Source organism: Rana temporaria, chromosome 10 (genome assembly GCF_905171775.1).
Source record: "Rana temporaria chromosome 10, aRanTem1.1, whole genome shotgun sequence".
Classification (NCBI taxonomy): domain Eukaryota; kingdom Metazoa; phylum Chordata; class Amphibia; order Anura; family Ranidae; genus Rana; species Rana temporaria.
The window spans coordinates 58248715-58275265 of NC_053498.1; the positions used below are offsets into that span (position 1 = coordinate 58248715).

The 26551-nt window shown below is 44.7% G+C and overlaps 1 protein-coding gene across 4 annotated transcripts in view; it reads left to right on the forward strand.

The window, feature by feature from the left end:
• PCSK7 (proprotein convertase subtilisin/kexin type 7) overlaps positions 1–26551 on the forward strand; it is a 119878-nt gene that overhangs the window by 11817 nt on the left and 81510 nt on the right. For all 4 annotated transcript variants that reach the window (XM_040327650.1, XM_040327651.1, XM_040327654.1 and 1 more), the window contains exons 2-5: positions 44–528; positions 19941–20075; positions 20308–20473; positions 25776–25866. In XM_040327650.1, coding sequence (XP_040183584.1) covers positions 91–528; positions 19941–20075; positions 20308–20473; positions 25776–25866 — 830 coding nt within the window. In that variant the 5' untranslated portion in view covers positions 44–90. The remainder of the gene's footprint in view (positions 1–43; positions 529–19940; positions 20076–20307; positions 20474–25775; positions 25867–26551) is intronic.

Consider the following 26551-nt stretch of genomic DNA (forward strand, 5'->3'; position numbering starts at 1 on the left):
CATTATTGATAATCATGTGTTTTATTTTTTGTTTTTCTCACAGGTCCCAATGCCCTCGCTGGGTCGTTTTCTGTGTAATGGGCCATCACAATGTTGTATTTTTCCAGCTTCTACGTGTGCCTTTGTTGCCTTTTCACCTGGTCAGTCTTCCTCTCAGCTTCCACACATGCTGCCTGTTTTCCCTCCAGTAACGACGCCAGTGCCACAAGTCTGGGAGACGAGCTGACCTGGGCTGTCCGTCTGGACCCCTCTCAAGGCTCTGGACGGAGAGAGGAGTTGGATGCCCTTGCCAATGAACTTTCAGATGCCGCAGGACTTGAAAACCGAGGTGTTATAGGGGAATTAAAGGACCATTACCTGTTTGTACATATAGGTGATGCACAGTGTCGTGATGAAGTTCGTAAGACAATCCATGACCTTTTCACACAACATGACAGTGTGAGATGGTTCTCAGAGCAAAAACTACTGAAGAGATCCAAAAGGAGTTTGCACTTTAATGATCCAAAATACCCATTGCAGTGGCATTTGGTAAGACTTTTACTTTGAATCTAGAAATTCCAATGCAATATGAAAATCAATGTTTAAACCTATTCAGGGGTCAGATCTCTGCACTTCAGTTTCAGGGTTTGTCCACCTATCATACAAATGACCATAGTTAGGTTGAAAAAAGACACAAGTCCATCCAGTTCAATCATAAAAATAAATAAGAAATAATATCATACAATCCCATATACCCAATCCTATGCCCACAGTTGATCCAGAGGAAGGTGAAAAACCCCCCGCAAAGCATGATCCAATTTGCTACAGCAGGGGAAAAAATTCCTTTGTGATCCTCGAGAGGCAATCAGATTTTTCCTGGATCGACTTTACCTATAAATGTCAGTATTCAGTTATATTTTGTATATTTAGAACAGAATCAAGGCTTTATTTTTAAAGCAATCTACTGAGCTGAGAGAACCACCTCTGGAGGGAGTCTATTCCACATTTACACAGCTCTTGCTGTGTTGAATCCTTTCTGTATTTGGGGATGAAATCTCTTTTCCTCTAGACCAGCGATCTCCAAACTGCGGCCCGAGGGCCGGATGCAGCCCTTTGCTTGCCTTTATCCGGCCCTTGGGGCAGTATCCCTCCCACTGATACTACAAGACACTATTCTGACATCTGACACCGACAGTGGAGCACCATTTCTCCCACTGACACCACTAATGGGGTACTATTCCTCCCTATGATACAAACGATGGGGCACTATTTCTCCCCCTAATACCAGATGTTAAGTCCCACTGATGCCAGGAAAATTTCCACCTCCCACTTGCCAAAGTCCGGCCCTCCAAGAGTCTGAAGGACAATAAACCGGCCCTTTGTTTCAAATGTTTGGAGACCCCTGCTCTAGACGTAAAGAGTGCCCCCTTGTCCTCTGTGATGACCGTAAAGGGAATAACGTGACACCAAGTTCACTATATACAATACTTATATATTTGTACATGTTGATCATATCCCCCCTAATCTCCTCTTCTCAAGAGTGAATAAATTCTGTTCCTCTAATCTTTCCTCATAGCTGTGCTCCTCCATGCCTCTTATCAGTTTGGTTGCCCTTTTATGCAATTTCTCCAGATTGACTGGTTTGATCTTCTTGCCGCCCAAGGGACTTTCAAGAGGCTTCTCCAACACCATAGATCAAAAGCATCAATTCTTTGGTGTTCAGCCTTCCTTATGGTCCAACTTTTACAGACATCGATTACTACTGGGAATACCATAGCTTTGACTATATGGCACTTTATCGGTAGGGTGATGGCTCTGCTTTTTTTAATGTTGTCTAGGTTTGCCATTGCTTTCATCCGAAGAAGCAAGCGTCTCATAAAGGGGTTGTAAAGTCAGAAGGTTTCTTTACTTTAATGCATTCTATGCATTAAGATAAGAAATCTTGTGTGCAGCAGCTGTCCCAGCACCCCCTAATTTTTACCTGAGCCCCATCTCTGTCCAGCGATGTCCATGAGTTCCTTGGCCATCCGGGAATCTCCTCCTGATTGGCTGAGACACAGCAGCGGCACCATTGGCTCCCGCTTCTGTCAACCAAAGTCAGTTAGCCAATCAGGAGAGAGAGGGGAAATGGCCAAATCCGGGCTCTGTGTCTGAATGGACACACAGAGCTGTGACTTGGCTCGGGTCCCCCCATAGCAAGCTGCTCCAATTGGCAGCTCCAAATTGCCAGGACTTGGTTTACACTTCCGCTGTCAACAGGGGAACCCCACTGATAACTGATGCCATCGGTTTTTAAGATTATGGCAACCCCGCTTAACAAGTGATAATTTCCGGCTATTTTTCTGACAATGCCACACTAGTAATTTACTTTGTTTACCAAGGAGGCACTAGAAGTCACGCAGCCAGAGGGAAGTAAGCCATGTTCTGGCTTGGGCAGAGGAGCTTATGCCTTGCCTATTGACAATCGTCATTTCATGGAATGAAGAATTGGCAGGCGATTCTCTGGAGCCGTCAACAATTGTTCCCGGGAGAATGACCTCTACACCCCTACTTTTTTCTGACCAAATGCCAGAGAAAGGGTACTCTGTACATAAAATTTATTGGCGTCCAGGTTCAGCAAGAAGTTGAACAGCTTTGTGTCAAGGACAAAGGATACACTCGCATGCGGGACAGATGCGTTAGTGACCCTGTGGGACCAGTTGTCACTGGTTTATGCGTTCTCTCCCCCCAGTGCCAAGACTTTCGTGGCTTCTATACAACATCCGAGGGGAATGGAAGATGGCCTAATTGCTCCGGCATAACCCAGACGACCTTACTGTGCAGGAATAGTAAGGGTGGTAGTAGAGGACCCAGGGTCCCTTACGCCTTGTCCAGGTTTACTTCGCATGGCGGTATTCCATCCCGTCTTGCAAATATGGGAATTAATGGTCTGGCTGTTGTAGCCCGCATTCTTGAGGATCAGGGCCTTCAGAATCAGAGGCAAATTTCCTTGATTCATACCGGAGAGCTGGCCTCCAGACCAGATGTCATAGGATCTGGAAGGCCCATGTTCCTGGTGTGAAATAAGGGGTGGCATCCTTGGAAGTATGTCATAGGTAAAATTCTTGCATTAGGAAAGGAGATGGAGCTAGCTTTAAGTTCCATCAAGGATCCGATCTCGGCCTTGTCAGTATTTTCAAAGGTCGCTTGCTTCGCACTCTTTAATCCGGGCCTTTATACAAGGGGTAACGCGTATAAGTCCGCCAGTTAGGTCGCCCTTGTGCTCGGGGGATTGAGTCTAGTTTTGTCGGCTTACAAGGTCAGCACCTTGGGCCGATGCACCATATTTCCCCTCATTTTTCCAACAAGGGAATTGGTGTCCTTGGTTGAAGTAGCCTCCGTTAGAACGTTTCAGTATTGGCAACTTTCTATGTATAGAGCCATATCTAATTATTCTTAAGGATAGGGTGATGTTAAATCCTCACCCAGCCTTATTTCCTAAAAGGATCTAGTTTTAATTTGAATCAAGATATTCTTGCCTTTCTTTTTTCCAGAACGTCTGTGATTTCTACCAATTAAGCAAAGGTGCAAGAAACACTTACAGCCTGGCAGTTGGCCTGTGCTTAATACAGTCCCTGTTCTGGCTTTTCCTGCTCCTCAAGACCTGCCTGCTCCTCAAGACCTGCCTAATCATGTGACTGTGTTTTCTCAGATGAGTCGCCCTTTTTTAATTCAGATGCTTTAATTATGAGGTGGATTAGGGCTGTGTACAGATTAGGTATAGACCAATCTCCTGGGTGACTTATTGAGGAGCTCTTACAGGTAGTCAGAGCTGCTTTATATTTCTCAGGTCAAAAGTAGAAAGAACATTTTAGAATATGAGGAGCAATGAGCTGAACAGCTCGGTCTTTTCTGTTCATAAATCCATACTGGCTTTGATAAATATGAATGGAAAGAACTGTTTAACCACTTAAGGACCTTGGCTGTTTATCAGATTTGGCGTTTACAAGACTAAAACAGTTTTTTTTTGCTAGAAAATTACTTAAACCCCCAAACATTATATATATATTTTTTTCTAACACCCTAGAGAATAAAATGGCAGTCATTGCAATACTTTTTGTCACATCGTATTTGTGCAGCGGTCTTACAAGCGCACTTTTTTTAATTAAAAAATAAGACAACAGTAAAGTTAGCCCAATTTTTTTATATATTGTGAAAGATAATGTTACGCCGAGTAAAATGATACCCAACATGTCACGCTTCAAAATTGCGCCCGCTCGTGGAATGGCGTCAAACTTTTACCCTTAAAAATCTCCATAGGCAACGTTTAAAAAATTCTATAGGTTGCATCTTTTGAGCTACAGAGGAGGTCTAGGGCATTTTCATATGCGGGCGCTACTCACGTATGCGTTTGCTTCTGCATGCGAGCTCGTCGGGACGGGGCGCTTTAAAAAAAATAGTTTTGTTGTTTTCTTATTTATTTTTATTTTATTAATTTTGACACTGAAAAAAAAAAAATGGATCACTTTTATTCCAATTACAAGGAATGTAAACATCCCTTGTAATACAAAAAAGCATGACAGGTCCTCTTAAATATGAGATCTGGGGTGAAAAAGACCTTAGATCTCATATTTACAGTGGGGATCGAAAGTTTGGACACCCCAGGTAAAAATTTGTGTTAACCACTTAAGGACTTCTTCACGCCGATTTACGTCGGCAGAATGGGCGCATGCACGCGACATGGTCCGAAGCTCCGTGACCGCGGGACTCGCGGACCCGATCGCTGCTGGAGTCCCTCGATCGGTCCCCGGAGCTGAAGAACGGGGAGAGCTGTGTGTAAACACAGCCCCTTGTTCTTCACTGTGGCGCCGTGATCGATCGTGTGTTCCCTTATATAGGGAATCTCAATCGATGATGTCACACCTACAGCCACAACCCCCTACAGTTGTAAACACACATGAGGTCACACATAACCCCATCTGCGCCCCATTGTGGTTAACTCCCAAACTGCAATTGTCATTTTCACAGTAAACAAATCATTTTAAATGCATTTTTTGCTGTGAAAAATGACAATGGTCCCAAAAATGTGTCAAAATTGTCCAATGTGTCCGCCATAATGTCGCAGTCACGAAAAAAAAATCACTGATCAGTAGTAGTAGTAGTAGTAGTAGTAGTAGTAGTAGTAGTAGTAGTAGTAGTAGTAGTAGTAATAATGTTATACTTAGCTCGTTTTGCACAGAGTGTCCCCGAACCGTGTCTTCTGGGGTCCCTCGGCGGCTGTCTCGGCTCCTCCTCGCAAAAACTTTCTACCTTCATGTGAGTGAATTTGCATGGTGCTTTTGCGACCACGTTCCCGTGATACAGCGGCGGGCATAGCCGCCGACTGTATCACTCTGCCCCGCCCCCCAGCGCGACGTGTCATCCGCTGTGATTCACAGCAGTGCCAGCCAATGGCTGCGCTGCTATCAATCCGCCCAGCCTAGCCAATCAACGGCCAGGCTGGGAACCCAAGAACATCATATGGACGCGCCCGGGAATTTAGAACGGTCAGGTAAGTAAACCGGGGGCTTGGGGGGGGGGGGGCGGTACCATCGGATGTTTTTTCACCTTAATGCATAGGATGCATTAGGGTGAAAAAAACATTTACCTTTACGACCCCTTTAATATCTTGTACTGCCCCCTTTGGCAAGTATCACAGCTTGTAAACACTTTTTGTAGCCAGCCAAGATTCTTTCAATTCTTGTTTGAGGTATCTTTGCCCATTCTTCCTTACAAAAGTCTTCCAGTTCTTTGAGATTTCTGGGCTGTCTGCCAGGCACTGCTTTTTTTTAAGGTCTATCCATAGATTTTCAATTATGTTGAGGTCAGGAGATTGTGAAGGCCATGGCAAAACCTTCAGTTTACGCCTCTTGATGTAATCCCCCGTGGATTTTGAGGTGTGTTTAGGATCATTATCCATTTGTAGAAGCCATCCTCTCTTTAACTTCAGCTTTTTCACAGATGGCATCAAGTTACCATCCAAAATTTGCTGAAATTTTATTGAATCCATTTTTCCTTCTACTCGTGAAATGTTTCCTGTGCCACTGGCTGCAATACAACCCCAAAGCATGATTGATCCACCCCCATGCTTAACAGTTGGACAGAGGTTCTTTTCATAAAATTCTGTGCCCTTTCTTCTCCAAACGTACCTTTGCTCGTTCCGGCCAAAAAGTTATATTTTAACCTCATCGGTCCACAGAACTTGTTTCTAAAATGCATCAGGTTTGTCTATATGTAAGGTTTTCTTCTGATGACTCTTCCATGAAGACCATATTTGTACAAGTATCTCTTTATAGTGGAATAGTGTACCACAACTCCAGTGTCTGCCAGATCTTTCTGGAGGGATCGTGCAGTCAAACGTGGGTTTTGAATTGCTTTTCTCACAATCCTGCGAGCTGTTCTGTCTGATATTTTTCTTGGTCTTCCAGATCTTGCTTTAACTTCCACTGTTCCTGATGACTGCCATTTCTTAATTACATTCCGAACAGAGGATATTGACATCTGAAAACGCTTTGCTATCTTCTTATAGCCTTCTCCAGCTTTGTGAGCGTCAACTATTTTCATTTTTTAGTTTTCTAGACAACTGCTTAGAAGAACCCATGGTGCCGATTGTTGGGGCAAGGTCAGATGAGTCTGGGCATTTAAAACCTTTGAGATTGACATCACCTGGTCTTCCCAGACGATGATTGAGAACAATCCATGATACTGGCAGGTCTCAGCTTTGCAAAGGGGGCAGTGCATGCTATAAATTCTGCAGGGTGCCCAAACTTTTGCAGACTCAATTTTTTTGTTTTCTGTAATTTTGAAAGTGTAAATGATGGAAATAAAATCTAACTTTTTTTGACATATTATAAGAATGTCTAATCTGTAATTTGATTCCCTTAGGAGAATTTTCCATCTTTCATTTGCTTCGTTATGCACATTAATACTAATTTTTACCTGGGGTGCCCAAACTTTCGATCCACACTGTAGACTTAAATGCAAAAAAAAATGTTTTGAATAAAAATGACAGCAAGAAAATATTGCTTTAAGAAGCATGGGCGGAAGTGAAGTTTTGGCGTCACTTCCGCCTTGCTATGTTATGGGGACGGGTGGGGGCCATCTTGCCCTCACTCGTATCCAAGCCGAGCAGGGGACAGGACCGATCGCGGGAAGGGGGGGCCCCCTCTCCCGCCGCCGATAACGGTGATCTTGCGGCGAATCCGCCGCAGGGAGACCACCGTTATCGTTTACAGGACCGCTCACAGTAAAGATGGATATCTCAGTTGTGGCAGCAGCTGCTGCCGTTACCGAGATATCCATCTTTAAAAACAGGACGTATATAGTCGTGAGCGGGTCCTTAAGTGGTTAACATCATTTGTTGCAGAATTGACCAAAAAAAAAAAAGATGTCACCCAACAACGAGCTCTGGTTGCTCTGTTTATTTGCATTATTCTTGTTTCCAAAAGTCTTTATGTATGTTGTATATGACTTGCTCTGATCTCATTTTTATTTTTTTTAATACAATGTATGTGTTTTATGCTTTTTTTTTTTATGCTTTTTGGATGTAGATTAATTTTCTAACATTAAAGTGGAGGTTCACCCAAAAAACATCTATATAAGATCAAATTCTTTATACTTACAACATGTACAGTAGGCCCTTTTTTTGGCTGTACATACCTTATGGCTATTTTCAATCCGGCTTCCGGGTAGTCACTCCCGCGGGAGTAGGCGTTTCTTTGCTGCGGCGCAATGTCATCTGTGACTTCGCCCAGATGATTAACGTCCTTGAGAAAAATTTCCCCTCGGCCGTATAAGGCCCCCCTATTGCGTAGGTGCGTCACGGAGTTTCCGAAAGAACACGAACATGCAGAGCTGCAAGTCGGCTCTACATGGCGTCTGCGCACCGACTGGTAGCCATGTAGAGCTGACTGCGCAGGCGCCGTATAGAGCTGACGCGCAGCTCTGCTTGTTCGGGTTCTTTCGGAAACTCCGTGACGCGCCTACGCAATAGGCGGGGGGCCTTATCTGGCCGGGGGGAACTTTTTCTCAAGGACGTCAATCATCTGGGCAAAGTCCCAGATGAAATTGCGCCGCAGCATAGAAACGCCTACTCCTGCGGGTGTGACTACCCAGAAGCCGAATTGAAAATAGCCATAATAAGGTATGTACAGCCAAAAAAAAAAGGGCCTACTGTACATGTTGGAAGTATAAAGAATATGATCTTATATAGATGTTTTTTGGGTAAACCTCCGCTTTAATAAAAAGTTTGGATTAAAAGAAAAAAAAAAAAGGATGAGGTGTCCCTTGTGCGGATTCTTTTGATTTACCAAGAAGAATCGGCACAAGGGACGTATACTAATCATAAGTTATGTTCCTTTGTGCTCTTTTTTTGATTTTTATGTTTGTAATTTAATTTAGGCTAAACATAGTCTTTAAACCATGGGCAAATGGCAGAGGTGGCTGTGGCTGTATCTAAGTTTGTGAAAAATTATTTTGAAGGTACAGGTGAAGCTATAACATGATATAGAGGAAAAGATTGAGGGATCCTTAGAAGTCTAGGAAAACTCACCTAAAGTGGATGTAAACCCCCCCCATACACACAGTGAAGTGAAAATCTATATAGGTTTTATATGTATATCTGCTGTCTTCAAATTTATATACTGTTTAGAAAGTTGAGATTTTGTTGGCATACAGCCAAGAACTGCTGATTGGAGGAAAGGCGCACACATAGGCGAGAGACTCTCGGAGCTGTTTTGTACTAGGAGCTGCTCTCTGCCACCCTATTTTAGCAACCTCCTCCGACAAAAGATTCAGGCTGCTTTTGTCCAAAAAGTCAGAGAATTTGTCAGGAGTTCTAATGCTGATAACAGAGAGGAACCATTCAGAAGAGAGCTATAAGACTTGGCTAATTGAAAAGAGATGACAAAATACTGCAGATATATGTGCCCAGCTCAAATTTCATGAATCGGGTTTACATCCACTTGAACCACTTCCCGACCGCCGCATGTAGATGTACGTCGACAGAATGGCACGGACAGGCACATCAACGTACCTGTACGTGCCTGCCTAGACGTGGGTCGGGGGTCCGATCGGGACCCCCCCCAGGGCTGTGGAGTCGGTAGATAAATGTTCCGACTCCGACTCCTCAGTTTTATTTACTTCCGACTCCGACTCCGACTCCTCTGTATTAATATGCAAATGTATTTTATACATTCCTTGAGGGAAAGAAACGCAACCTACCACAGGACTACTGGCTGGGAAGCCAACAGTCTACTGTATTGCACAGTTTAAGCAAAAGACAAACACAATGAAAACAAAGTTTTATTAATTTTTTTTTTATTAAAGCGGAGGTTCACCCGTACATAATACTTTTTCCCCTTAGATGGATGCTCGTTTTGTCTAGGGGAATCGGCTAGTTGTTTTAAAAGATGAGCCGTACTTACCGTTTACGAGATGCATCTTCTCCGCCGCTTACGGGTATGGGCTGCGGGACTGGGCGTTCCTATTTTGATTGACAGTCTTCCGAGAGGCTTCCAACGGTCGCATCCATCGCGTCACGATTTTCCGAAAGAAGCCGAACGTCGGTGCGCAGGCGCAGTATAGAGCCGCACCGACGTTCGGCTACTAGTGACGCGATGGATGCGACCGTCGGAAGCCTCTCGGAAGACGGTCAATCAAGAAGGAACGCCCGCTCCCGAAGACCCATACCCGGAAGCGACGGAGAAGATGCATCTCGAAAACGGTAAGTACAGCTCATATTTTAAAACAACTAGCCGATTCCCCTAGACAAAACGAGCAGGAATCTAAGGGGAAAAATTGTTTTATGGGTTAACTCCCGCTTTAATCAATCAAGTGGCTGGATAGTAGCAGCAGGCATAAACATCAGGAACAGGATCTTTACCAGTTCGAAAATACAAACCACATTATTTGGTTGTTTTAAAACAAAAACAAAACATAGGGCAGTGGGAGGATCCAGGAAGGGGCATTTATTCTAAAACATGATTTTCCTAGGAGAATCCCATAGTCATGTTTAAAGTTTAAGCTAACAATCAGAGTTTACAAGTTTTTATAGCCTTAGCTAAATGACAGCAGTTTTTCCAATGGTTTACAGCTTCAGTCTTGAACTATTGGCCCTCCATTCCCTTCACTTATACAAGTGTCTCACTCTAGTCCTGCAAAAAACATATTTATTTAATCCCTTATCAGTGAGAGGCTAGGTTACACATGGACGCTGCGTTCCCTGTAAAAGCAGAACACAACACTATGGAAAGTATAAGTGTTGCAGCTCCTAATTGTGCGTTGCGTGCCATATAGTGAAGCACATGAAAAGCATGCTTCTTCACGGTCACTTAACCTGTTCGTTTTGCGGTTACGTGAGGCACTGCATGCATTGGTCTTTATTCTTACAGTAGAGAAGTCATTCATTTATAACTTTTTGTGAATTGGGACATTTAAACTTTTTTTTTATTTTTTTTATTCCAATCTAAATTTAGTAGGAGTCGGAGCATTGTTTGCCGACTCCGACTCCAGGTACCCAAAATTTCCCCCGACTCCGACTCCTCGACTCCGACTCCACAGCCCTGACCCCCCCCCCCGCTACATGCGGCGGTCGGATCCCCTCGGGGAGCGATCCGGGACGACGGCGCGGCTATTCGTTTATAGTCGGGATCGCTCCCCGGAGCTGAAGAATGGGGAGAGCCGTATGTAAACACGGCTTCCCCGTGCTTCACTATGGCGCTGCATCGATTAAGTCATCCCTTTTATAGGGAGACTCGATCGATGACGTCAGTCCTACAGCCACACCCCCCTACAGTTGTAAACACACACTAGGTGAACACTAAATCCTACAGCGCCCCCTGTGGTTAACTCCCAAACTGCAACTGTCATTTTCACAATAAAGAATGCAATTTAAACGCATTTTTTGCTGTGAAAATGACAATGGTCCCAAAAATGTGTCAAAATTGTCCGAAGTGTCCGCCATAATGTCGCAGTCACGAAAAAAACACTGATCGCCGCCATTAGTAGTAAAAAAAAATAATTAATAAAAACGCAATAAAACTATCCCCTATTTTGTAAACGCTATAAATTTTGCGCAAACCAATCGATAAACGCTTATTGCGATTTTTTTTTTTTTTTTTTTTTTTTTTTTTTTTTTTTTTTTTACCAAAAATAGGTAGAAGAATGCGTATCGGCCTAAACTGAGAAAAAAAAAATCATATATGTTTTTGGGGGATATTTATTATAGCAAAAAGTAAAAAATATAGAATTTTTTTCAAAATTGTCGCTTTATTTTTGTTTATAGCGCAAAAAATAAAAACCGCAGAGGTGATCAAATACCACCAAAAGAAAGCTCTATTTGTGGGGAAAAAAGGACGCCAATTTTGTTTGGGAGCCATGTCGCACGACCGCGCAATTGTCTGTTAAAGCGACGCAGTGCCGAATTGTAAAAACCCCTTGGGTCATGTAGCAGCATATTGGTCCGGTCCTTAAGTGGTTAAATGTCCCTGAGCTCTGTATGTTTGATTAAATCCACTCACTTTAAAGGGAGGTTCCATCTGATTTATTTGACCTGCAGGTTTCATCTACAGTTACAAAATAACATGTGATCTCGTTTTCATTTGGTAGAGTATGGTAGTTGGAAGTTTGCTAACTCTAGAGATCTTTTAGATCAAGAGAATGTTCCATATGTTAAAAACACGGATATTTGTCTCTACTGTGGCCGAACCATAATGTTTACATTGTTCTCTTTGGACATACAAGAAATGTTTCCAGAGCTACGCCCTTCAGAGTATATTGTATGCACACCAGCCGTGGTAGACTACATTTCGTTTTACTAGGCTATAAAAAGTAAAAGCACCTACTCATAATACTGAATACAATATACAGTAAAGGCAAAATGTTTTCCTAGCTACACTGGAAGAATGCTGGTGATTTTGTGTTTATACAGGCATGATAGAAAATACATTCCTGGAATTCATGTTCATTTCCCACATAATTATTTGTTTCTGCCTCTTTTTTTAAAGAGACAATCTGCCAGTAGTCCTGCGACTTTCTACCTTCCTGTAGTGACCTAACCACTTTAACAACAGATGTGAAAGGTTGTGGAGTAGAAAGAATCGGTCCTTGCGATTGGCAGTTTTCATATCATGTGACAGCCAATCACAGTGGTCATGTGGTCTTAGACCCCACCCCATCTACCGGCATCATTAAAGCGGAGTTCCACCTAAAAATGGAACTTCCGCTTAATCCACTCCTTGCCCCCTTACATGCCACATTTGGCATGTAATTTTTTTTGGGGGGGAGTGGGGGCTTCAGGAGGAGTGGGACTTCCTGTCCCACTTCCTCCTTCAGCCGAGGGGCTGGTAAGGCGAATAGCTTAATCGCCTTATTGCAGCCCCTCCCTGTAGGCGAGCGCCTGTCCAATCAGACGGCGCCGCTCGTGCAGTGCCGCCCGCGTGCGCCGTGTGTGCCCGGCCGTGAAGCCGAAAGCTGTCACTGCCGGGTGCCCACACTAGGAATGAAGACGCTGGAACCGTGGAGCAGGTAAGTGTCTTTTTATTAAAAGCCAGCAGCTACACTTTTTGTAGCTGCTGACTTTTAATAAACTTAAAAACAGGCTGGAACACCCCTTTAACCTCTTAATGGGCCGAGAGGTGCCTTCGCTAAGAGCTGCCCAGCTCCTATATGTTTTTAAGTTTATTAAAAGTCAGCAGCTACAAAAAGTGTAGCTGCTGGCTTTTAAAAAAGACACTTTTTATGCCCACCTCCTATGGCCCAGATTCACAAAGCAGTTACGCCGACGTAAATCACGTTACACCGACGTAAGTGCAAATGTGCGCCGGCGTATGTGTGCGCCAGACCCACAAACCAATATGCGCCTAAAAACAGGCTACACCCCGGCGACGTAGCTTGCACACGCTGGCGCACATATGGGCTGGACGCACGGTGCTGCTCCCATTGATTAGCCATTGAAACATACAAATGAGGGAAAAACAGTCATTCACGAAATCCGGCGCATGCTACGCGAGGTGCGCGTAAGTTGTACGTCTGGCGTAAAGTTATTCCCCATAAATGAGGTGCAACCCGGCAACAGACGTGCACAGGTCCGCTAGAGAGCAGCTGCAGCAGCACCGTTACGGACGAGCTGAGCAACCACACTTGCAGGACAACACATCCCTATGCCAACATGCCAGGGGCAGCCATGGTCATAGCACTACTGCGTCACCAGACACGGAGGAGGGCACAGGAGAGGATATACAGAACGCGCATGAACGTCTTTGGCATGAGGGAATCGGAGGTGTATCGCATATTCAGATTCAGCCCTGATGCCATCCTGGAATTAGCCACAGCCCTGCATGATGAAATCACCAGCCAGACAGAACGCTCACATGCAGTGCAGCCACTGGTCAAGGTACTGGCAACACTCCATTTCCTCGCCAGTGGATCTTTCAAACGTACATGTGGAGTCGTGTCACAATCCACCGTGAGCAGATGCGTGCACCAGGTTGCCCCCGGAATCCTCACACGCATGTCCCACCACATCATCAAACGACCCATGAGCACCTGCGGCAGAAGGCAATGCAGGATTTCTACAGCATTGCCGGATTCCCACGCACCGTCGGGGCCATTGATTGCACACGTGGCACTACGGCCCCCCCCCCCGTGCCACAGAGCACATATACCGCAATCGTAAGCAGTGACATTCCATCAACGTACAGGTGATAGCCGATGCCCAATGCCTCATATGGCACGTCCGTGCCAAACACCCAGGGTCCAGCCACGACAGCTACATATACCGTCAAAGCACCATCCCAACGGAATTCGAACCGAACGTGTACAGGGACAGCTGGCTGGTTGGTGAGTGACATGGGAGTCAGGCATGACTGTCCGACCCCATGATGCAGACATCACGAGGGGCACACGCACAACTAACATCCTCCTGTCTTTTCCCCTCCAGGTGACTCGGCATATGCACTTGGGCCCCATCTCCTGACTCCATACCGGAATCCCCAAACCAGAGGCGAGAGAAGATACAATGCTGCACACATACGCACCCGTGCAGTGGTGGAGCGCACATTTGGCATCCTGAAGTCCCGTTACCGATGCCTGGATAAGTCCGTGGGGACCCTGTTGTATTCCCCAAACTTTGTGTGCCAGATCATCGGTGCATGTTGCGTGCTGCACAACTACGCCATGAGAAAGGGCCTGGAGATTGACATATGTGATGACCTGACCCCCGAACCACACAGTCCCCCCCCCCCCTGCCCGAGGCTACCCCGTCTGCTGAAGGAGCAGTCAGGAGTTGCCTCGTGGAACGCATCTTTGCACGTTAAACACACACATTCATAGCACACAGTCAATGCACGCATGCACACTACTGTGGTCTCTAGATCACACACCACACCACATTGGTTTAGCCCAAGTCCACTGCGCGGGACTTGGGAGCAGCAACGCCATGCCACGGCCCCAATGATGTTGCTGTACATTCATACCACATCCACACGGTCGTGGGGATAACCTCTCCCCGACAAGCCAAGGTGACCCCTGCCAGTTGACACGCCTTGCTGGCAGAAATGGCCTTGTGCCAGTCTGAACACATTGGCCACACAAACATACACACACTCACACACCAGTCACACTGTAGCACTGACAGCACCGGGCAAAACCTGCCCCTGCACTCCTGACCGTGTGGTGCTGTGACGTCAGTGAAAAAAAAATTGGGATCATGCCATTGTCCGCCATGGCAAGCCCTTACAAGGTGCATGGCACATGCCTCTGTGGACGTCGCCCAAATAAAATAAAAAAAAGACTCAGAGCTGCATTTGTTGTCCTCAGGACAGTCATTTGCCCTCTCGCGGACCAGGCCTCATGCCCAGGGTTCTGCTCTGCAGTTGTCGTGGCGACGACTCGGGGGGGGGGGGGGGGTTGTTGCATCACGTGGCGGATCATCACCTGGGCTGACGCTCCTGGAGCTGGTTGCAGACGTTGCCTGCATCCCCTCCAAAGCAATGGCAATGCAGGTCAGCACGCCATTTGTCTCAGCCTGCAACTGCCTCTGCCTGGCATTGTGCTGGCGCTGTAGGCGCCTGTTCTGGCGACCCTCAGACTGGATGGCAGCAGTGTTGGCCTGCACTATCACGTCCAGGCTCCTAACCTCCGCCACAATCCCTGCTGCTGTTGCCTGCAGCTCCCCAATAGCCGTGGTGTGACGTTCCTGGGTCACCTGCACATCCGATCCCTGGTCCCCAGATGTTGAAGGCCCCCCTGCTACCATGTGCGTGGCCTTCCAGGGTCTGTGACTGGTAACGGAGGCATGTGGCCATGGCAGCACAATTGGCATTCACCTCCTGCAGGCAGTCAGAGATGGCCATGGTATGTTCAGCCTGTTGGTTGAGGCACTGCTGCAATGTGGCTGCGGTGCCCTGCACAGCCACTGTGCACTCAGCCTGTGTCTTCGCCAAGGACTCGACAAAGGAGGCCAGGCTGTCAGCCACTCGGTGGAGGTCGCTAGCAATGTCTGCCATGTGGTGTGTCTGGCGTGCCTGTTCCCTCTCCAGCCCTTCTTGGAGGGATCCGGCTACACCCCTGGTCTTGCTCAGAGCCTTCCTGGGAGATGTAGACGGTTGTGTCCGTCTGGACGGGGTGGCCCTTGGGGGGGTTCCTCTGGCTGGGGTAGCCCTCGGGGGGGTTCCTCTGGCCGGGGTAGCCCTTGAAGGTGTTCCTCTGGCCGGGGTAGCCCTCGGGGGGGGTTCCCCTGATGGGCGTCGCGGTCGTTAGGAGGTCCACCGTCTCGGAGGGTCCGGCACAGATGGTATCCTCATCGAGGTACAGGCATTCCTCCTGTTGTATGTCCACCTGCTCCTCCACAACGACCTCAAGAGCACATGTGTGGGCACTCCCCTCCACCGTTGCTTCGTGGCTTCCCAGGGGGTCAGACTGAGGAAGATGTTCCTTGGATGGCGTGGGTCGTCCACAGGCAGAAGATGGCCCAGCTCCCTCCAGCACATCTGTGGATGACGCACAGCATCCACATGTTGGTGGACCCCACACACTTGTCATATGTTCCCTTGCATCCCCTCACATGCTCCACGCCGGATGGGGGATGAAACACACTTGCCTCTCCTCAAGTCCTGTTCGCTGGAGTCAAATCCCTCCAGGCCCTCCTCCTGCTCTAGGCAGCTGGCTATACCCTCCTCCAGCTGTCAGCTTTACAGTCATAGCTGATCCGCCTCCTGTGGCCCTGAGGTTCTTTTTCATCTTGGCCAGCTTCTCACTGACACGCCGACGCATGTCGTTTTTTTGTTTTTTTTTTGGACCTCCTTCCAGGTCCTGGTATCATGGTCGAGGGTGTTTAGCTCCAGGGTCACCTTCTTAAGGATCTCCAACTTCCTGGCCTTGCTGGTCCTTCCGCTCTGTGCGCCATGAAGGCAGGTGTCATATTTTGCTATGGCCGAGGTCAGGATCGCCCTCTCATCCACAGAGAAGTTCTTCTTCCTCTTCTCTTTTTCTATGTCACTCTGACATGTTGGCTCCGATTCCAAAAGCACGTCTGCACCAGGGATCACAAGCTGGCGTACTTTTGCGCTGGACGTGCGTCTGGCTGGGCGTACTTATGTTCTCGGCGTACGCGGTGGGTTGGCGTATCTTAGGCGGTTATGCCTGCGTGGTTGTGAGCAGGCGCAGAGGGGTGCTGTGCATGCATCTACGTCAAGGCGCATGCGCAGTTTGTGATACGCCGGGCGTAAACCACTGCGCCACGCCGGCGTACCTGTCCGGCGCTCGCCCCATGCAAATTTGCATGGGGTCACGCCCACTTCCACCTACGCTGGCCTGCGCCCTCGAAACCTACAATAGCTTGCTAAATGCAATGCTTGCCTCTCCGCGCTACGTTGGCGTGGCATACAGCGTTTGCGCTACGGCGGCGTAATGTGCGCCCACACTCTGTGAATCTGGGCCTATGTGTCCACATTCATTACTGCCCAGCTCCTATGTGTCCACATTCATTGATTGATTTTTAACAACTCATTGCTATGTGTTACTATATCAACATTTGTATTATGGATGTAATCTTGGTCATGCTATGTGTTTTTGTACACGCTGCCCGTTTTTACTGTGTAGATATTTTATCTGTTTAATACATGTATGCTTTTTCCAATGGTTCATTTCATTTTTTATCCCCATTAGCCCACTGTTTCATCTAAAGTCCCAATCTCCTTTTGTTTCATATTCGCTAAGAGGTTAATGCATAGAATGCATCAACCACTTAAAAAATGCATTGATTACTAGAAAAATGACACTGGCAGGGAAGAGGTTAACACTAGGGGGCGAGGAAGGGGTTAATTATGTTCCCTGTGTGTGTGTGTGTTCAAAGTGAAGGGGGGGTGGGACTGACTTGGGGAAATGACTGATCGCTGTTCATACATTGTATGAACAGACGATCAGGCATTTCTCCCCCTGACAGGACCGGGAGCTGTGTGTTTACACACATAGCTCCCGGTTCTCGCTCTGTAACGAGTGATCGCGGGTGCCCGGCGGTCAATGTGCCCACTGGGCACGCGCGTCGGGACCAGAAGTCGAGTGGGCAGGGCGCACACGCCCCTATTGGCTGATTCGCGAGATGACGTAATATTACGTGATCTCGCGCAGCTGAGCCGACCTGGTCAGCAAGCGGTTAAGATTAAAAAAAAAAAACTTCTGTCTTTACATCCACATTCAGGCCTCAAATATTTTTTTTTAAACTGTTCTGGCTGTGAAAGGGTTAAATGAGGGGTTGACCTTCAGGGAGATGTTTCGTATTCTCCCCGTAAGATTTGTTATTTAAAAAAAACTGGGTCGTAACTTTTTTTAGCTGGCTCGTAGATTCAATGCAAATTTGTCAAACCCTAATTACAGTTTACTGTGCCATCCAAAAATGCAAGGTAAAGCTCTATCATGCGAAGATAAAGCCATATCTGAGCATGATCCAGATATGCAATCTTTGGGCCAAAACTAATTTTAAAATGGTCTGTTGCAATGTGGAAAACTGTTCATTGGTCAGACAAATCAAAATTTTACATTGAGGCAACCATGAGCGCCATGTCCTCCCAGGCTAAAGAGGAGAGGGGCTTTCCTGCTTGTTATCAGCACTCAATTCAAAAGCCTGCAACTCTGATGTTATGGGGGGTGCATTAGTGCGTATGGAATGGGCAGATTGCACATCTGGAAAGGCACCATCAATGCTGAAGGATATATCCAGCTTTTAGAGCAGCATATGCTCCCATCCAGATGACACTTTTCCCTGGGAAGGCCTTGCATATTTCAGGACAATGAACAACAGCATGGCTAGTAGAAGAAGTAGTTGAAGATCTGGGTGCTTAACTGTACAATACAAGTAAAAAATGCGCAAGTGAACAATGCTTCAGGTATCAAGTCAGCACCATATGAGAGCAAGGGTTAAAGTCAATATATAATGTTTAACATTAGCTGACACAGGGATGAATATTGAAAGTCTGTAAATTGTTGAAGAGGTTATACACTTTCAGGGCTGCCATCAGGGGGGAACAGAAACCATGTTCCAAATCTATAGGAGGGACGCGTTTCCGAGTGACAGGCAGCGAGTGGTGAGGCTGCCGCACTCCTTTTTCAAGTATGTGAGACGAGGGACAGGGAGCTAGATTTAAATGGGCCAAGTGGGGAGAAGACGGGGCGGAGCAGAGCGCGGACGTAGGGGGCGGAGCAAAGCGGGGACGTAGTGCTATGGAGGTTGCGAGAAAGGGGGAGTGCCGAGATGAGGCTAGAGAAGGAGTTGCAGTAATAGGATGGTTGTGAAAAAGGGGAGTGGCGAGATGAGTGGAAAAGGCTGGCTGATATGCTTGAAAAAGGAGTGCGGCAGCTTCACCACTCGCTGCCTGTCACTCGGAAACGTGTTGCATATCCGGTGACGCCATCATCCCTCGCCTGCTGTCCACCTGCACTCCAAGCCTCGTTTTGGAAAGATTCCCCATCGCAGCCAACCACCTCCATCAGCGGTGACAGTGAGTCCACACAGCGCTCCAGCAGACCCTGGATGACAGTGACGGCCGGATGACACCTCTCCCCACCTCAGGATTACTGACTTGCATGCCTATTTGTCACTTCTAAAATGTGAGTGACCATTACCTAAGTTTTTAACCTTATTAAATTGTTTTAAACTATTACACCCAGAGGCGCCTCTTCCCTTGTTTTCCTCCTATGGGTGCTTAACTGGCCTGCCTGCAGTCCAGACCTTTCACAATTTGAAAATATTTGGTGCATCTTGAAATGAAAAATACATCAGACACAGGGCTGTTGAGCAGTTAAAATCCTATATCAGGCTAGGATGGGACAACGTTCCTGTCCCAAAACTCCAGCAACTGGTCTCGTAAGTTCCCAGACATTAGCAGAATGTTAAAAGTACAGGGGGTGCTACACTGTCATAAACATGGTCCTGTCCCAACTCTGAGATGTGTTGCTGCCATCAATTAAAAAAATTGTTCATTCATCAGCTACATTTCATTTGTTTTCTATTGTGAATAAAATGTGGGTTTATGACATTTTGCTCTGGGTTTTGTAAAGTAGCGCATGTACTACTTTTGCTGAGGTCCAACATGATTTCCGCCATACAAATGAATAGGGTAAAATTGCTTGTGAATCGCTCCTGTGTGATTCATGGTGTGAATGGGCCTTTAGGGAAATAATTCAGGAGAGCATTTGTGTTTTACCCTGTGCTTGTTGAACTTTTGAACACATAAACACGGTTGCTGCTACCAAAGTATCTGATAAAGCACAAAATTACTGGTGGCTATGTCTAGAGATAAGTGCACTAACCCTGTGACCTGCCAGAGGGAAGAAGTACACCTGAATAGCAAGCATATCTATGACTACAAGGCTTTATTGTGGTGTTGTTTATTCCTGCGGGTTTTCCAATACTTGTGTAACACTTTATGATCTGTTTTCTTCTGCAGAACAATACTCGGTACCCTGGAATGGACATTAATATTACTGGTGTGTGGGAAAGAAATGTTACTGGCCAGGGAGTCACTGTGGTGGTCGTAGATGATGGTGTCCAGTATACAAACCAGGACATTCAGTCAAATTATGTGAGCATTTTCAGCTGACAAATCTTTGTGATGTAGGACACTGCATAACAAATACTGTGTTTATTGGCGTATAACACTCACTTTTTTAGCCTGAAAATGGAGGGTAAACTGTGCCTGCGTCTTATACGCAGGGGGCTGTGGAAAGTTTTTTTTTTCCTGAAATTTCCCTATTAAAGTTAGGGTACTTTAGTATGTGTAGTAACAATCCTAACTGGAACACTCTCTTCCCCAGAGTCCGGAAGGTAGCTATGACCTCAACTCTAATGATCCAGACCCAATGCCTCATCCTGACAAATTTAGTGACAACCATCATGGAACCCGTTGTGCTGGGGAAATTGCTGCAGTACCCAACAATAATTTCTGTGCAGTTGGTGTGGCCTATGGAAGCAGAGTTGCAGGTTTGTAAATGCAAAAAACAAATGTGTAAAATTGGCTTTTGTTTCAATAGTTTTTATTAAAGTTTTACAATACAAGAGGCAAAAAAGAACAAAAAAGGATAATCTCCGCTTTTGCATTGCATAGTATTTAGGGAGTCATACATTGAATATCTTGAGAGACTTGAGGAATCTATCTTGTAAGGCATACATAAACCATTATCACTTCCTGATGTGGACTATAACACATCTGCTCAATTAAGTAAGATACATTTGCCCATCTCAACCAAGATTCTTAAACTGGACCATTGTGTCCCTAATTTAAGGCAGGTTTCCCATCTCATGCCCTGGCGTATGTTTCACCCGCAGGGAAGAACCAGCTCCCCATCCAACTATCGGGGGAGCCAGGCTCCTCCCGTCACACGGGCGCCTCCCTCCATATCCCAGGTAGGCAATGGTCCGCTGAGGGTGAATAAGAGAAACCACATAACAAATTAAACAAAACTTGTAACCTTCAAAATAGATTTAGTTTGTGAACGTCCTGGGGTCGTTTGTCACATATCTCATCCATGGATCCCATACTTTGTGAAATGGTTTCATGTGATTTTGCGCTATAGCTGTCAAACTTTTATTTAACATCAGCTATGACATTTTGTATTTAAGCTGATCAAATGGCAGGGCAGCAGACCTCCAATTCCTGGCTATAGTTATTTTTCGCTGAAATGAATATAAATGTAAGAAGCCGTCTCTGAGACTTGGAGGCCCCTGCTACCCAGAAATGCATGTTTTGCTGATTTTGTCAGGTTAATCTGGGTAAGGGTATATATGAAGTTGTATAGGGAGAAAAAACTGCGCTTGTCAAAAACGTTCTAAATATATATGCGTCAAGGCAGCAGAAGAAATGTGATAAGCATATAAAGTCCAATATAGAAGTAAACTGCGCCAAGTAGGAAACCAGATATCAGGCTGGTAAAAAGCAATGATAATAGATAATATGAATAAAAGCACATTCAGTCCAATAAAAGGTTCGTAGCAGCACCACCATGTGTCAGCAAAACTTCAGTGTGAACACACCACCACCAAACTGAAAGCCGCTTACCAGAACCACCCAAACATTAGGCATGTAGACAGATTTTATTCAATGGACTCCACATCAGATTGGCATCAGACTGGGGAGGGACCCAGGGAGCAGATCTCAAATTGCACCACATCGATGATTGAACATATCCTCGGTATATAAATAAAAACGGACCATAGCGTGATACCGTTCGAAATATTTAATAAAAATGCATGACATGTACTTATTGAGAATGCCTGTTAATGACGAAACATCGTCTGGGAAGGCGCACACTGACGTCACCGCGTTCCATCTGAAGGAGGAAGGGCTCCTATTGCTGGCCGGCATACATACATGCTTTTAATCATGAGATGTTTGTAAGTACATGTCTTATGCATTTTTATTAAATATTTCGTACGGTATCACGATATGGTCCGTTTTTATTTATATACCGAGGATATGTTCAATCATCGATGTGGTGCAATTTGAGATCTGCTCCCTGGATCCCTCCCCAGTCTGATGCTAATCTGATGTGGAGCCCATTTTGGTGGTGTTTGTTCACACTGAAGTTTTGCTGACACATGGTGCTGCTACAAACTTTTTATTGGACTGAATGTGCTTTTATTCATATTATCTATTATCATTGCTTTTTACCAGCCTGATATCTGGTTTCCTACTTGGCGCAGTTTATATATATATATATATATATATATATATATATATATATATATATATAAAGTTGCAGACCCTGATCCAAACTCTCCTGACCTTGGGGCATGTCCACCATATGTGATAGGTGGATCCCTCTTGGCCGCATCCTCTAAAACACCTAGAGGTGGCTCTGGGAACAAAGGTGGCCAGTCTGGCCGGTAACCATATACTATCTCAATAAGACCTTATAGTTAGCTTCTATAATTGAGGTATTGACAAGCGATCAAGATGCTGTCTCTGACAGGGTTTGACAAATTTGCTTGGAATCTAGGAGCCAGCTAAAAAAGTTAGGAGCCAGAAAACGCACCCCGTCCCGACGAGCTTGCGCGCAGAAGCGAACACATACGTGACCAGCGCCCGCATATGTAAACGGTGTTCAAACCACACGTGAGGTATCGCCGCGATTGGTAGAGCGAGAGCAATAATTCTAGCCCTAGACCTCCTCTGTAACTCAAAACTAGTGTTGCTCACGAATATTCGCATTGCGAATATTCGACTCGAATATAGCATATTCGAGAAATCGCGCTATATTTCGAATTTCGCGGTGAATATTCGCAATTCCGAATATTCGCATTTTTTCAATTTGATTTTTAAAACAGATCACATCCTATCGACGTCTAAAAGCATTGCTGGTATGATTAGAGACCCTGGGCCGAGTAGCTAAGCTGAGGCGATCCTTTTATGTTGCCAAATTGAAAAAAAAAAAATTGCGATTTTTCGCTATTGCGAATGCGAAAATTATTGCGAATTTTCGATAACTGTGGTAGGAGAACTCTGATTGTCTCTGATGCAAAAGGGGGGGGCTTTGTGTATGTTTCTGTTATGAATATTTGTATGTTTGATATTATTATTTTTTGTAAGAAGGAAAAAATTGCGCATACCTTAAAAAAAGGGGAGAATACAGCAGCAACTCAAAAATGTTATACAACATAATTTAATACAAGACAGAAAATGGAGTCGCTCTACAAGAATAAAAAATATGTCTAGTGACAAGACATGTGGGCAAATTATAAAATAAGCAAGCGCAAATAACTTGTGAAATACACAGTGAAACAAATATATAAAGAAATATAGTCCCAATAATAGAAAAATAATCTTTCATAAAAATGTCTTTGATATGTGAAGTGAAAAAAAGTCCAAAGCATGCAGCATGAACGTGTTCAATCTTCAAGGTGTTTGATTGACAAACGGCTGTGACAGATGGATAGAGTAAAGAATCACCACCAATGCAAAACACTTTTTATTTTCTATTGTAAAATATCAAGAATATTCTGAGCCAATCAGAGTGCTCCTTCTGCATTTGCCGAATATTCGCAATTATTTTGTATTGTAAAATATCAAGAATATTCTGAGCCAATCAGAGTGCTCCTTCTGCATTTGCCGAATATTCGCAATTATTTTGTATTGTAAAATATCAAGAATATTCTGAGCCAATCAGAGTGCTCCTTCCGCTTTTGCCGAATATTCGCAATTATTTTGTATTGTAAAATATCACGAATATTCTGAGCCAATCAGAGTGCTCCTACAGCATTTGTCGAAATTGTGCAGTAAATATCGCATTCGCATGTTGCGATATTTCGATAAAATATCACGAATATTCTGAGCCAATCAGAGCGCTCCTCCAGCATTTCTCGAAATTGCGCAATAAATATCGCATTCGCATGTTGCGATATTTCGATAAAATATCACGAATATTCTGAGCCAATCAGAGTGCTCCTACCGCAGTTATCAAAAAAATCGCAATTATTTTCGCATTCGCAATAGCGAAAAATCGCAATCATTTAATTTCGATAAAATATCACGAATATTCGAATTTAGCGAATATATCTCGAATATTCGAATATATATTCGAGATATATCGCGAAATCGAATATGGCATATTCTGCTCAACACATGCAACCTGTAGATTTTTTTAAACGTCGCCTATGAAGATTTTAAAGGGTAAAAGTTTGTCGGCATTCCACGAGCGGACGCAATTTTGAAGCGTGGCATGTTGGGTATGAATTTACTCGGCGTAACATTATCTTTCTTAATATTAAAAAAAATGGGGATAACTTTACTGTTGTCTTATTTTTTAATTAAAAAAAGTGTAATTTTTTCCCAAAAAAATGCGCTTGTAAGACCGCTGCGCAAATACGGCGTGACAGAAAGTATTGCAATGATCGCCATTTTATTCTCTAGGGTGTTGGGATAAAAAATATATATAATGTTTGGGGGTTCTAATTGGAGGGAAGAAGATGGCAGTGAAAATAGAGAAAAATTACATTAGAATTGCTGTTTAACCTGTAATGCTTAACTTGTAATACCAACGGCCACCACCAGATGGCTCCAGCTCACACATCTGGTGGTAATAACTTGTAATACCAACGGCTCACCACCAGATGGCGCCAGCTCACAAAAAAAAAAGCCGTCGCCAGGACACTATTTCTAGTCGCCATGGCGACCGGGATTTGTCGACCCCTGATATTGCATGCCATTCTTCAAGGTCAAGGGTTTCCTGAAAATCTCGTTCACATTGGATCATGTAATTCAGTTTCGTCGAGACCTACGTCAAAATTGTATATATAGCTGATATATGACCTCAAATTTTTTCATACTGACTACATAAATGTTCCATAGACGTCAATGTTGTTAAATCACCCTTGCGAGCTACAGTTTGTACATAATGGCGTATTTGAGTATATCTATAACGTTCAGCATTTGGTATTTGTCGATTAGGGATCGTTCGGATAGCATACCTTTTGTGGTCGCAAAGATCGGCTATTCGCATCAAGCCCTGGTTAGTCCACCCTTCGAACGCAAGGGGAGTGAGGCCCGGGGTGAACTCTCTCTTTTTTTAACAGTGTTGGACAGAGTTGGACATAATTATAGTCGGTCTCTTTCATTGGTAGCCTCATAATGTGAGAGATTGGTTCCGGGCGACAGGAATCAGATTCCATAGTCATCCATATAGCTTGGGGTTATTGGGAGTAAAATTGGCTTAGATGCATGGCTTATCTAGTTGAATTGATGTATGTTTACTCTCTGCACAAGGCTTACTGGACAATGTCCCATCTATCGCTGTTCTTCAGCTTCCGTGCAGGTGTGCATACCAATGATGGTTTTAGCCATTCTAATAAAGCTGAGAAAGCAACAATAGCAGTGTGATACAGTATGTCCAGTGATGGACAGTAATGTGTACATCCAGACAGAGAATGTCAGACCTGAAAGAACCGAGGAGAAAGGCATCAACCATCTCTGCCTTGGTGGTTTAAAAGCCTTTATTCTGCCCTGTATGCCAGGATTGTTCAAGATGGCAAAAGCCACTGAGAATGATCATATAAAGACATCTCTGCACCTTAAATGGCTTTTATTCAGCAGTGCATTGAAATCGTGCTTCGTGAGTGGTTTAATTTCTTGGTTTTGTTAGTGGTCTTTCTTGGTTAATGAGACTGTTTTTATAACTGGTAGCTCACCCTAATAGTTGCTGAATATCTGTTAATGGTATGACCCCTGTCTCAGCATCTACACGTTTCATCCTTTTACTTGTATCTTATAACACTTATTTATTTATTTCAGGGATCCGAGTTCTCGATGGCCCTCTCACAGACAGCATGGAGGCAATTGCTTTCAACAAACACTATCAGATCAATGATATCTACAGTTGCAGGTGATTAAAGCTGTACATCTACTGTAGCCATTTACAAAACTGATGATTTTGTGGTTTTGGCTCTTTTTCGTCTTTGATGCTCTTTGATTTGCAGACTTTATTGGTGATAATTTAGATGAAGCATTGTGTATATTAATAGTGTCAAATTTTAACAAGGTGTTTTTTTTTGTTTTGTTTTTCAGCAAGCTTTATGCATTTTAGTAAGTGTTTAGCTGCACTGAAGTGCAGAAGTGACCCTGATGGCTACAAAAAGAGCCCATGGTATCACCTAGCCCACTTCTGTTAGCAAAAAAGTTAAATGGGAAAAAAAAAAATGTTTTTAAAAAACAAAATTTTATAATGAAATAAAATCTTTTTTAAATAAAGGGAAAAAACAACCCAATCACCCCACGTGCACACAAGAATGAAAACATGCACTATGAGATATATATATATTTTAATGTCGATGCCAGAGCAGAGCTATCAGTCACAAATTGATCTACTTTCTAGTGCCATTGTTGGACATTATCCAACCATGCTGCTTAAAAACTAGGCACAGATTTTGAACTGAACCAAGTCCTATATGCATTAGTTACCCTGGGGAGTTAAAATACTATATACCGTAGTTTTATTTTAACTTTATAGGGGACTAAGTGCATATAGCATAGCTCCCAACTGTCCCTGATTTGGAGCAATGTCCCTCATT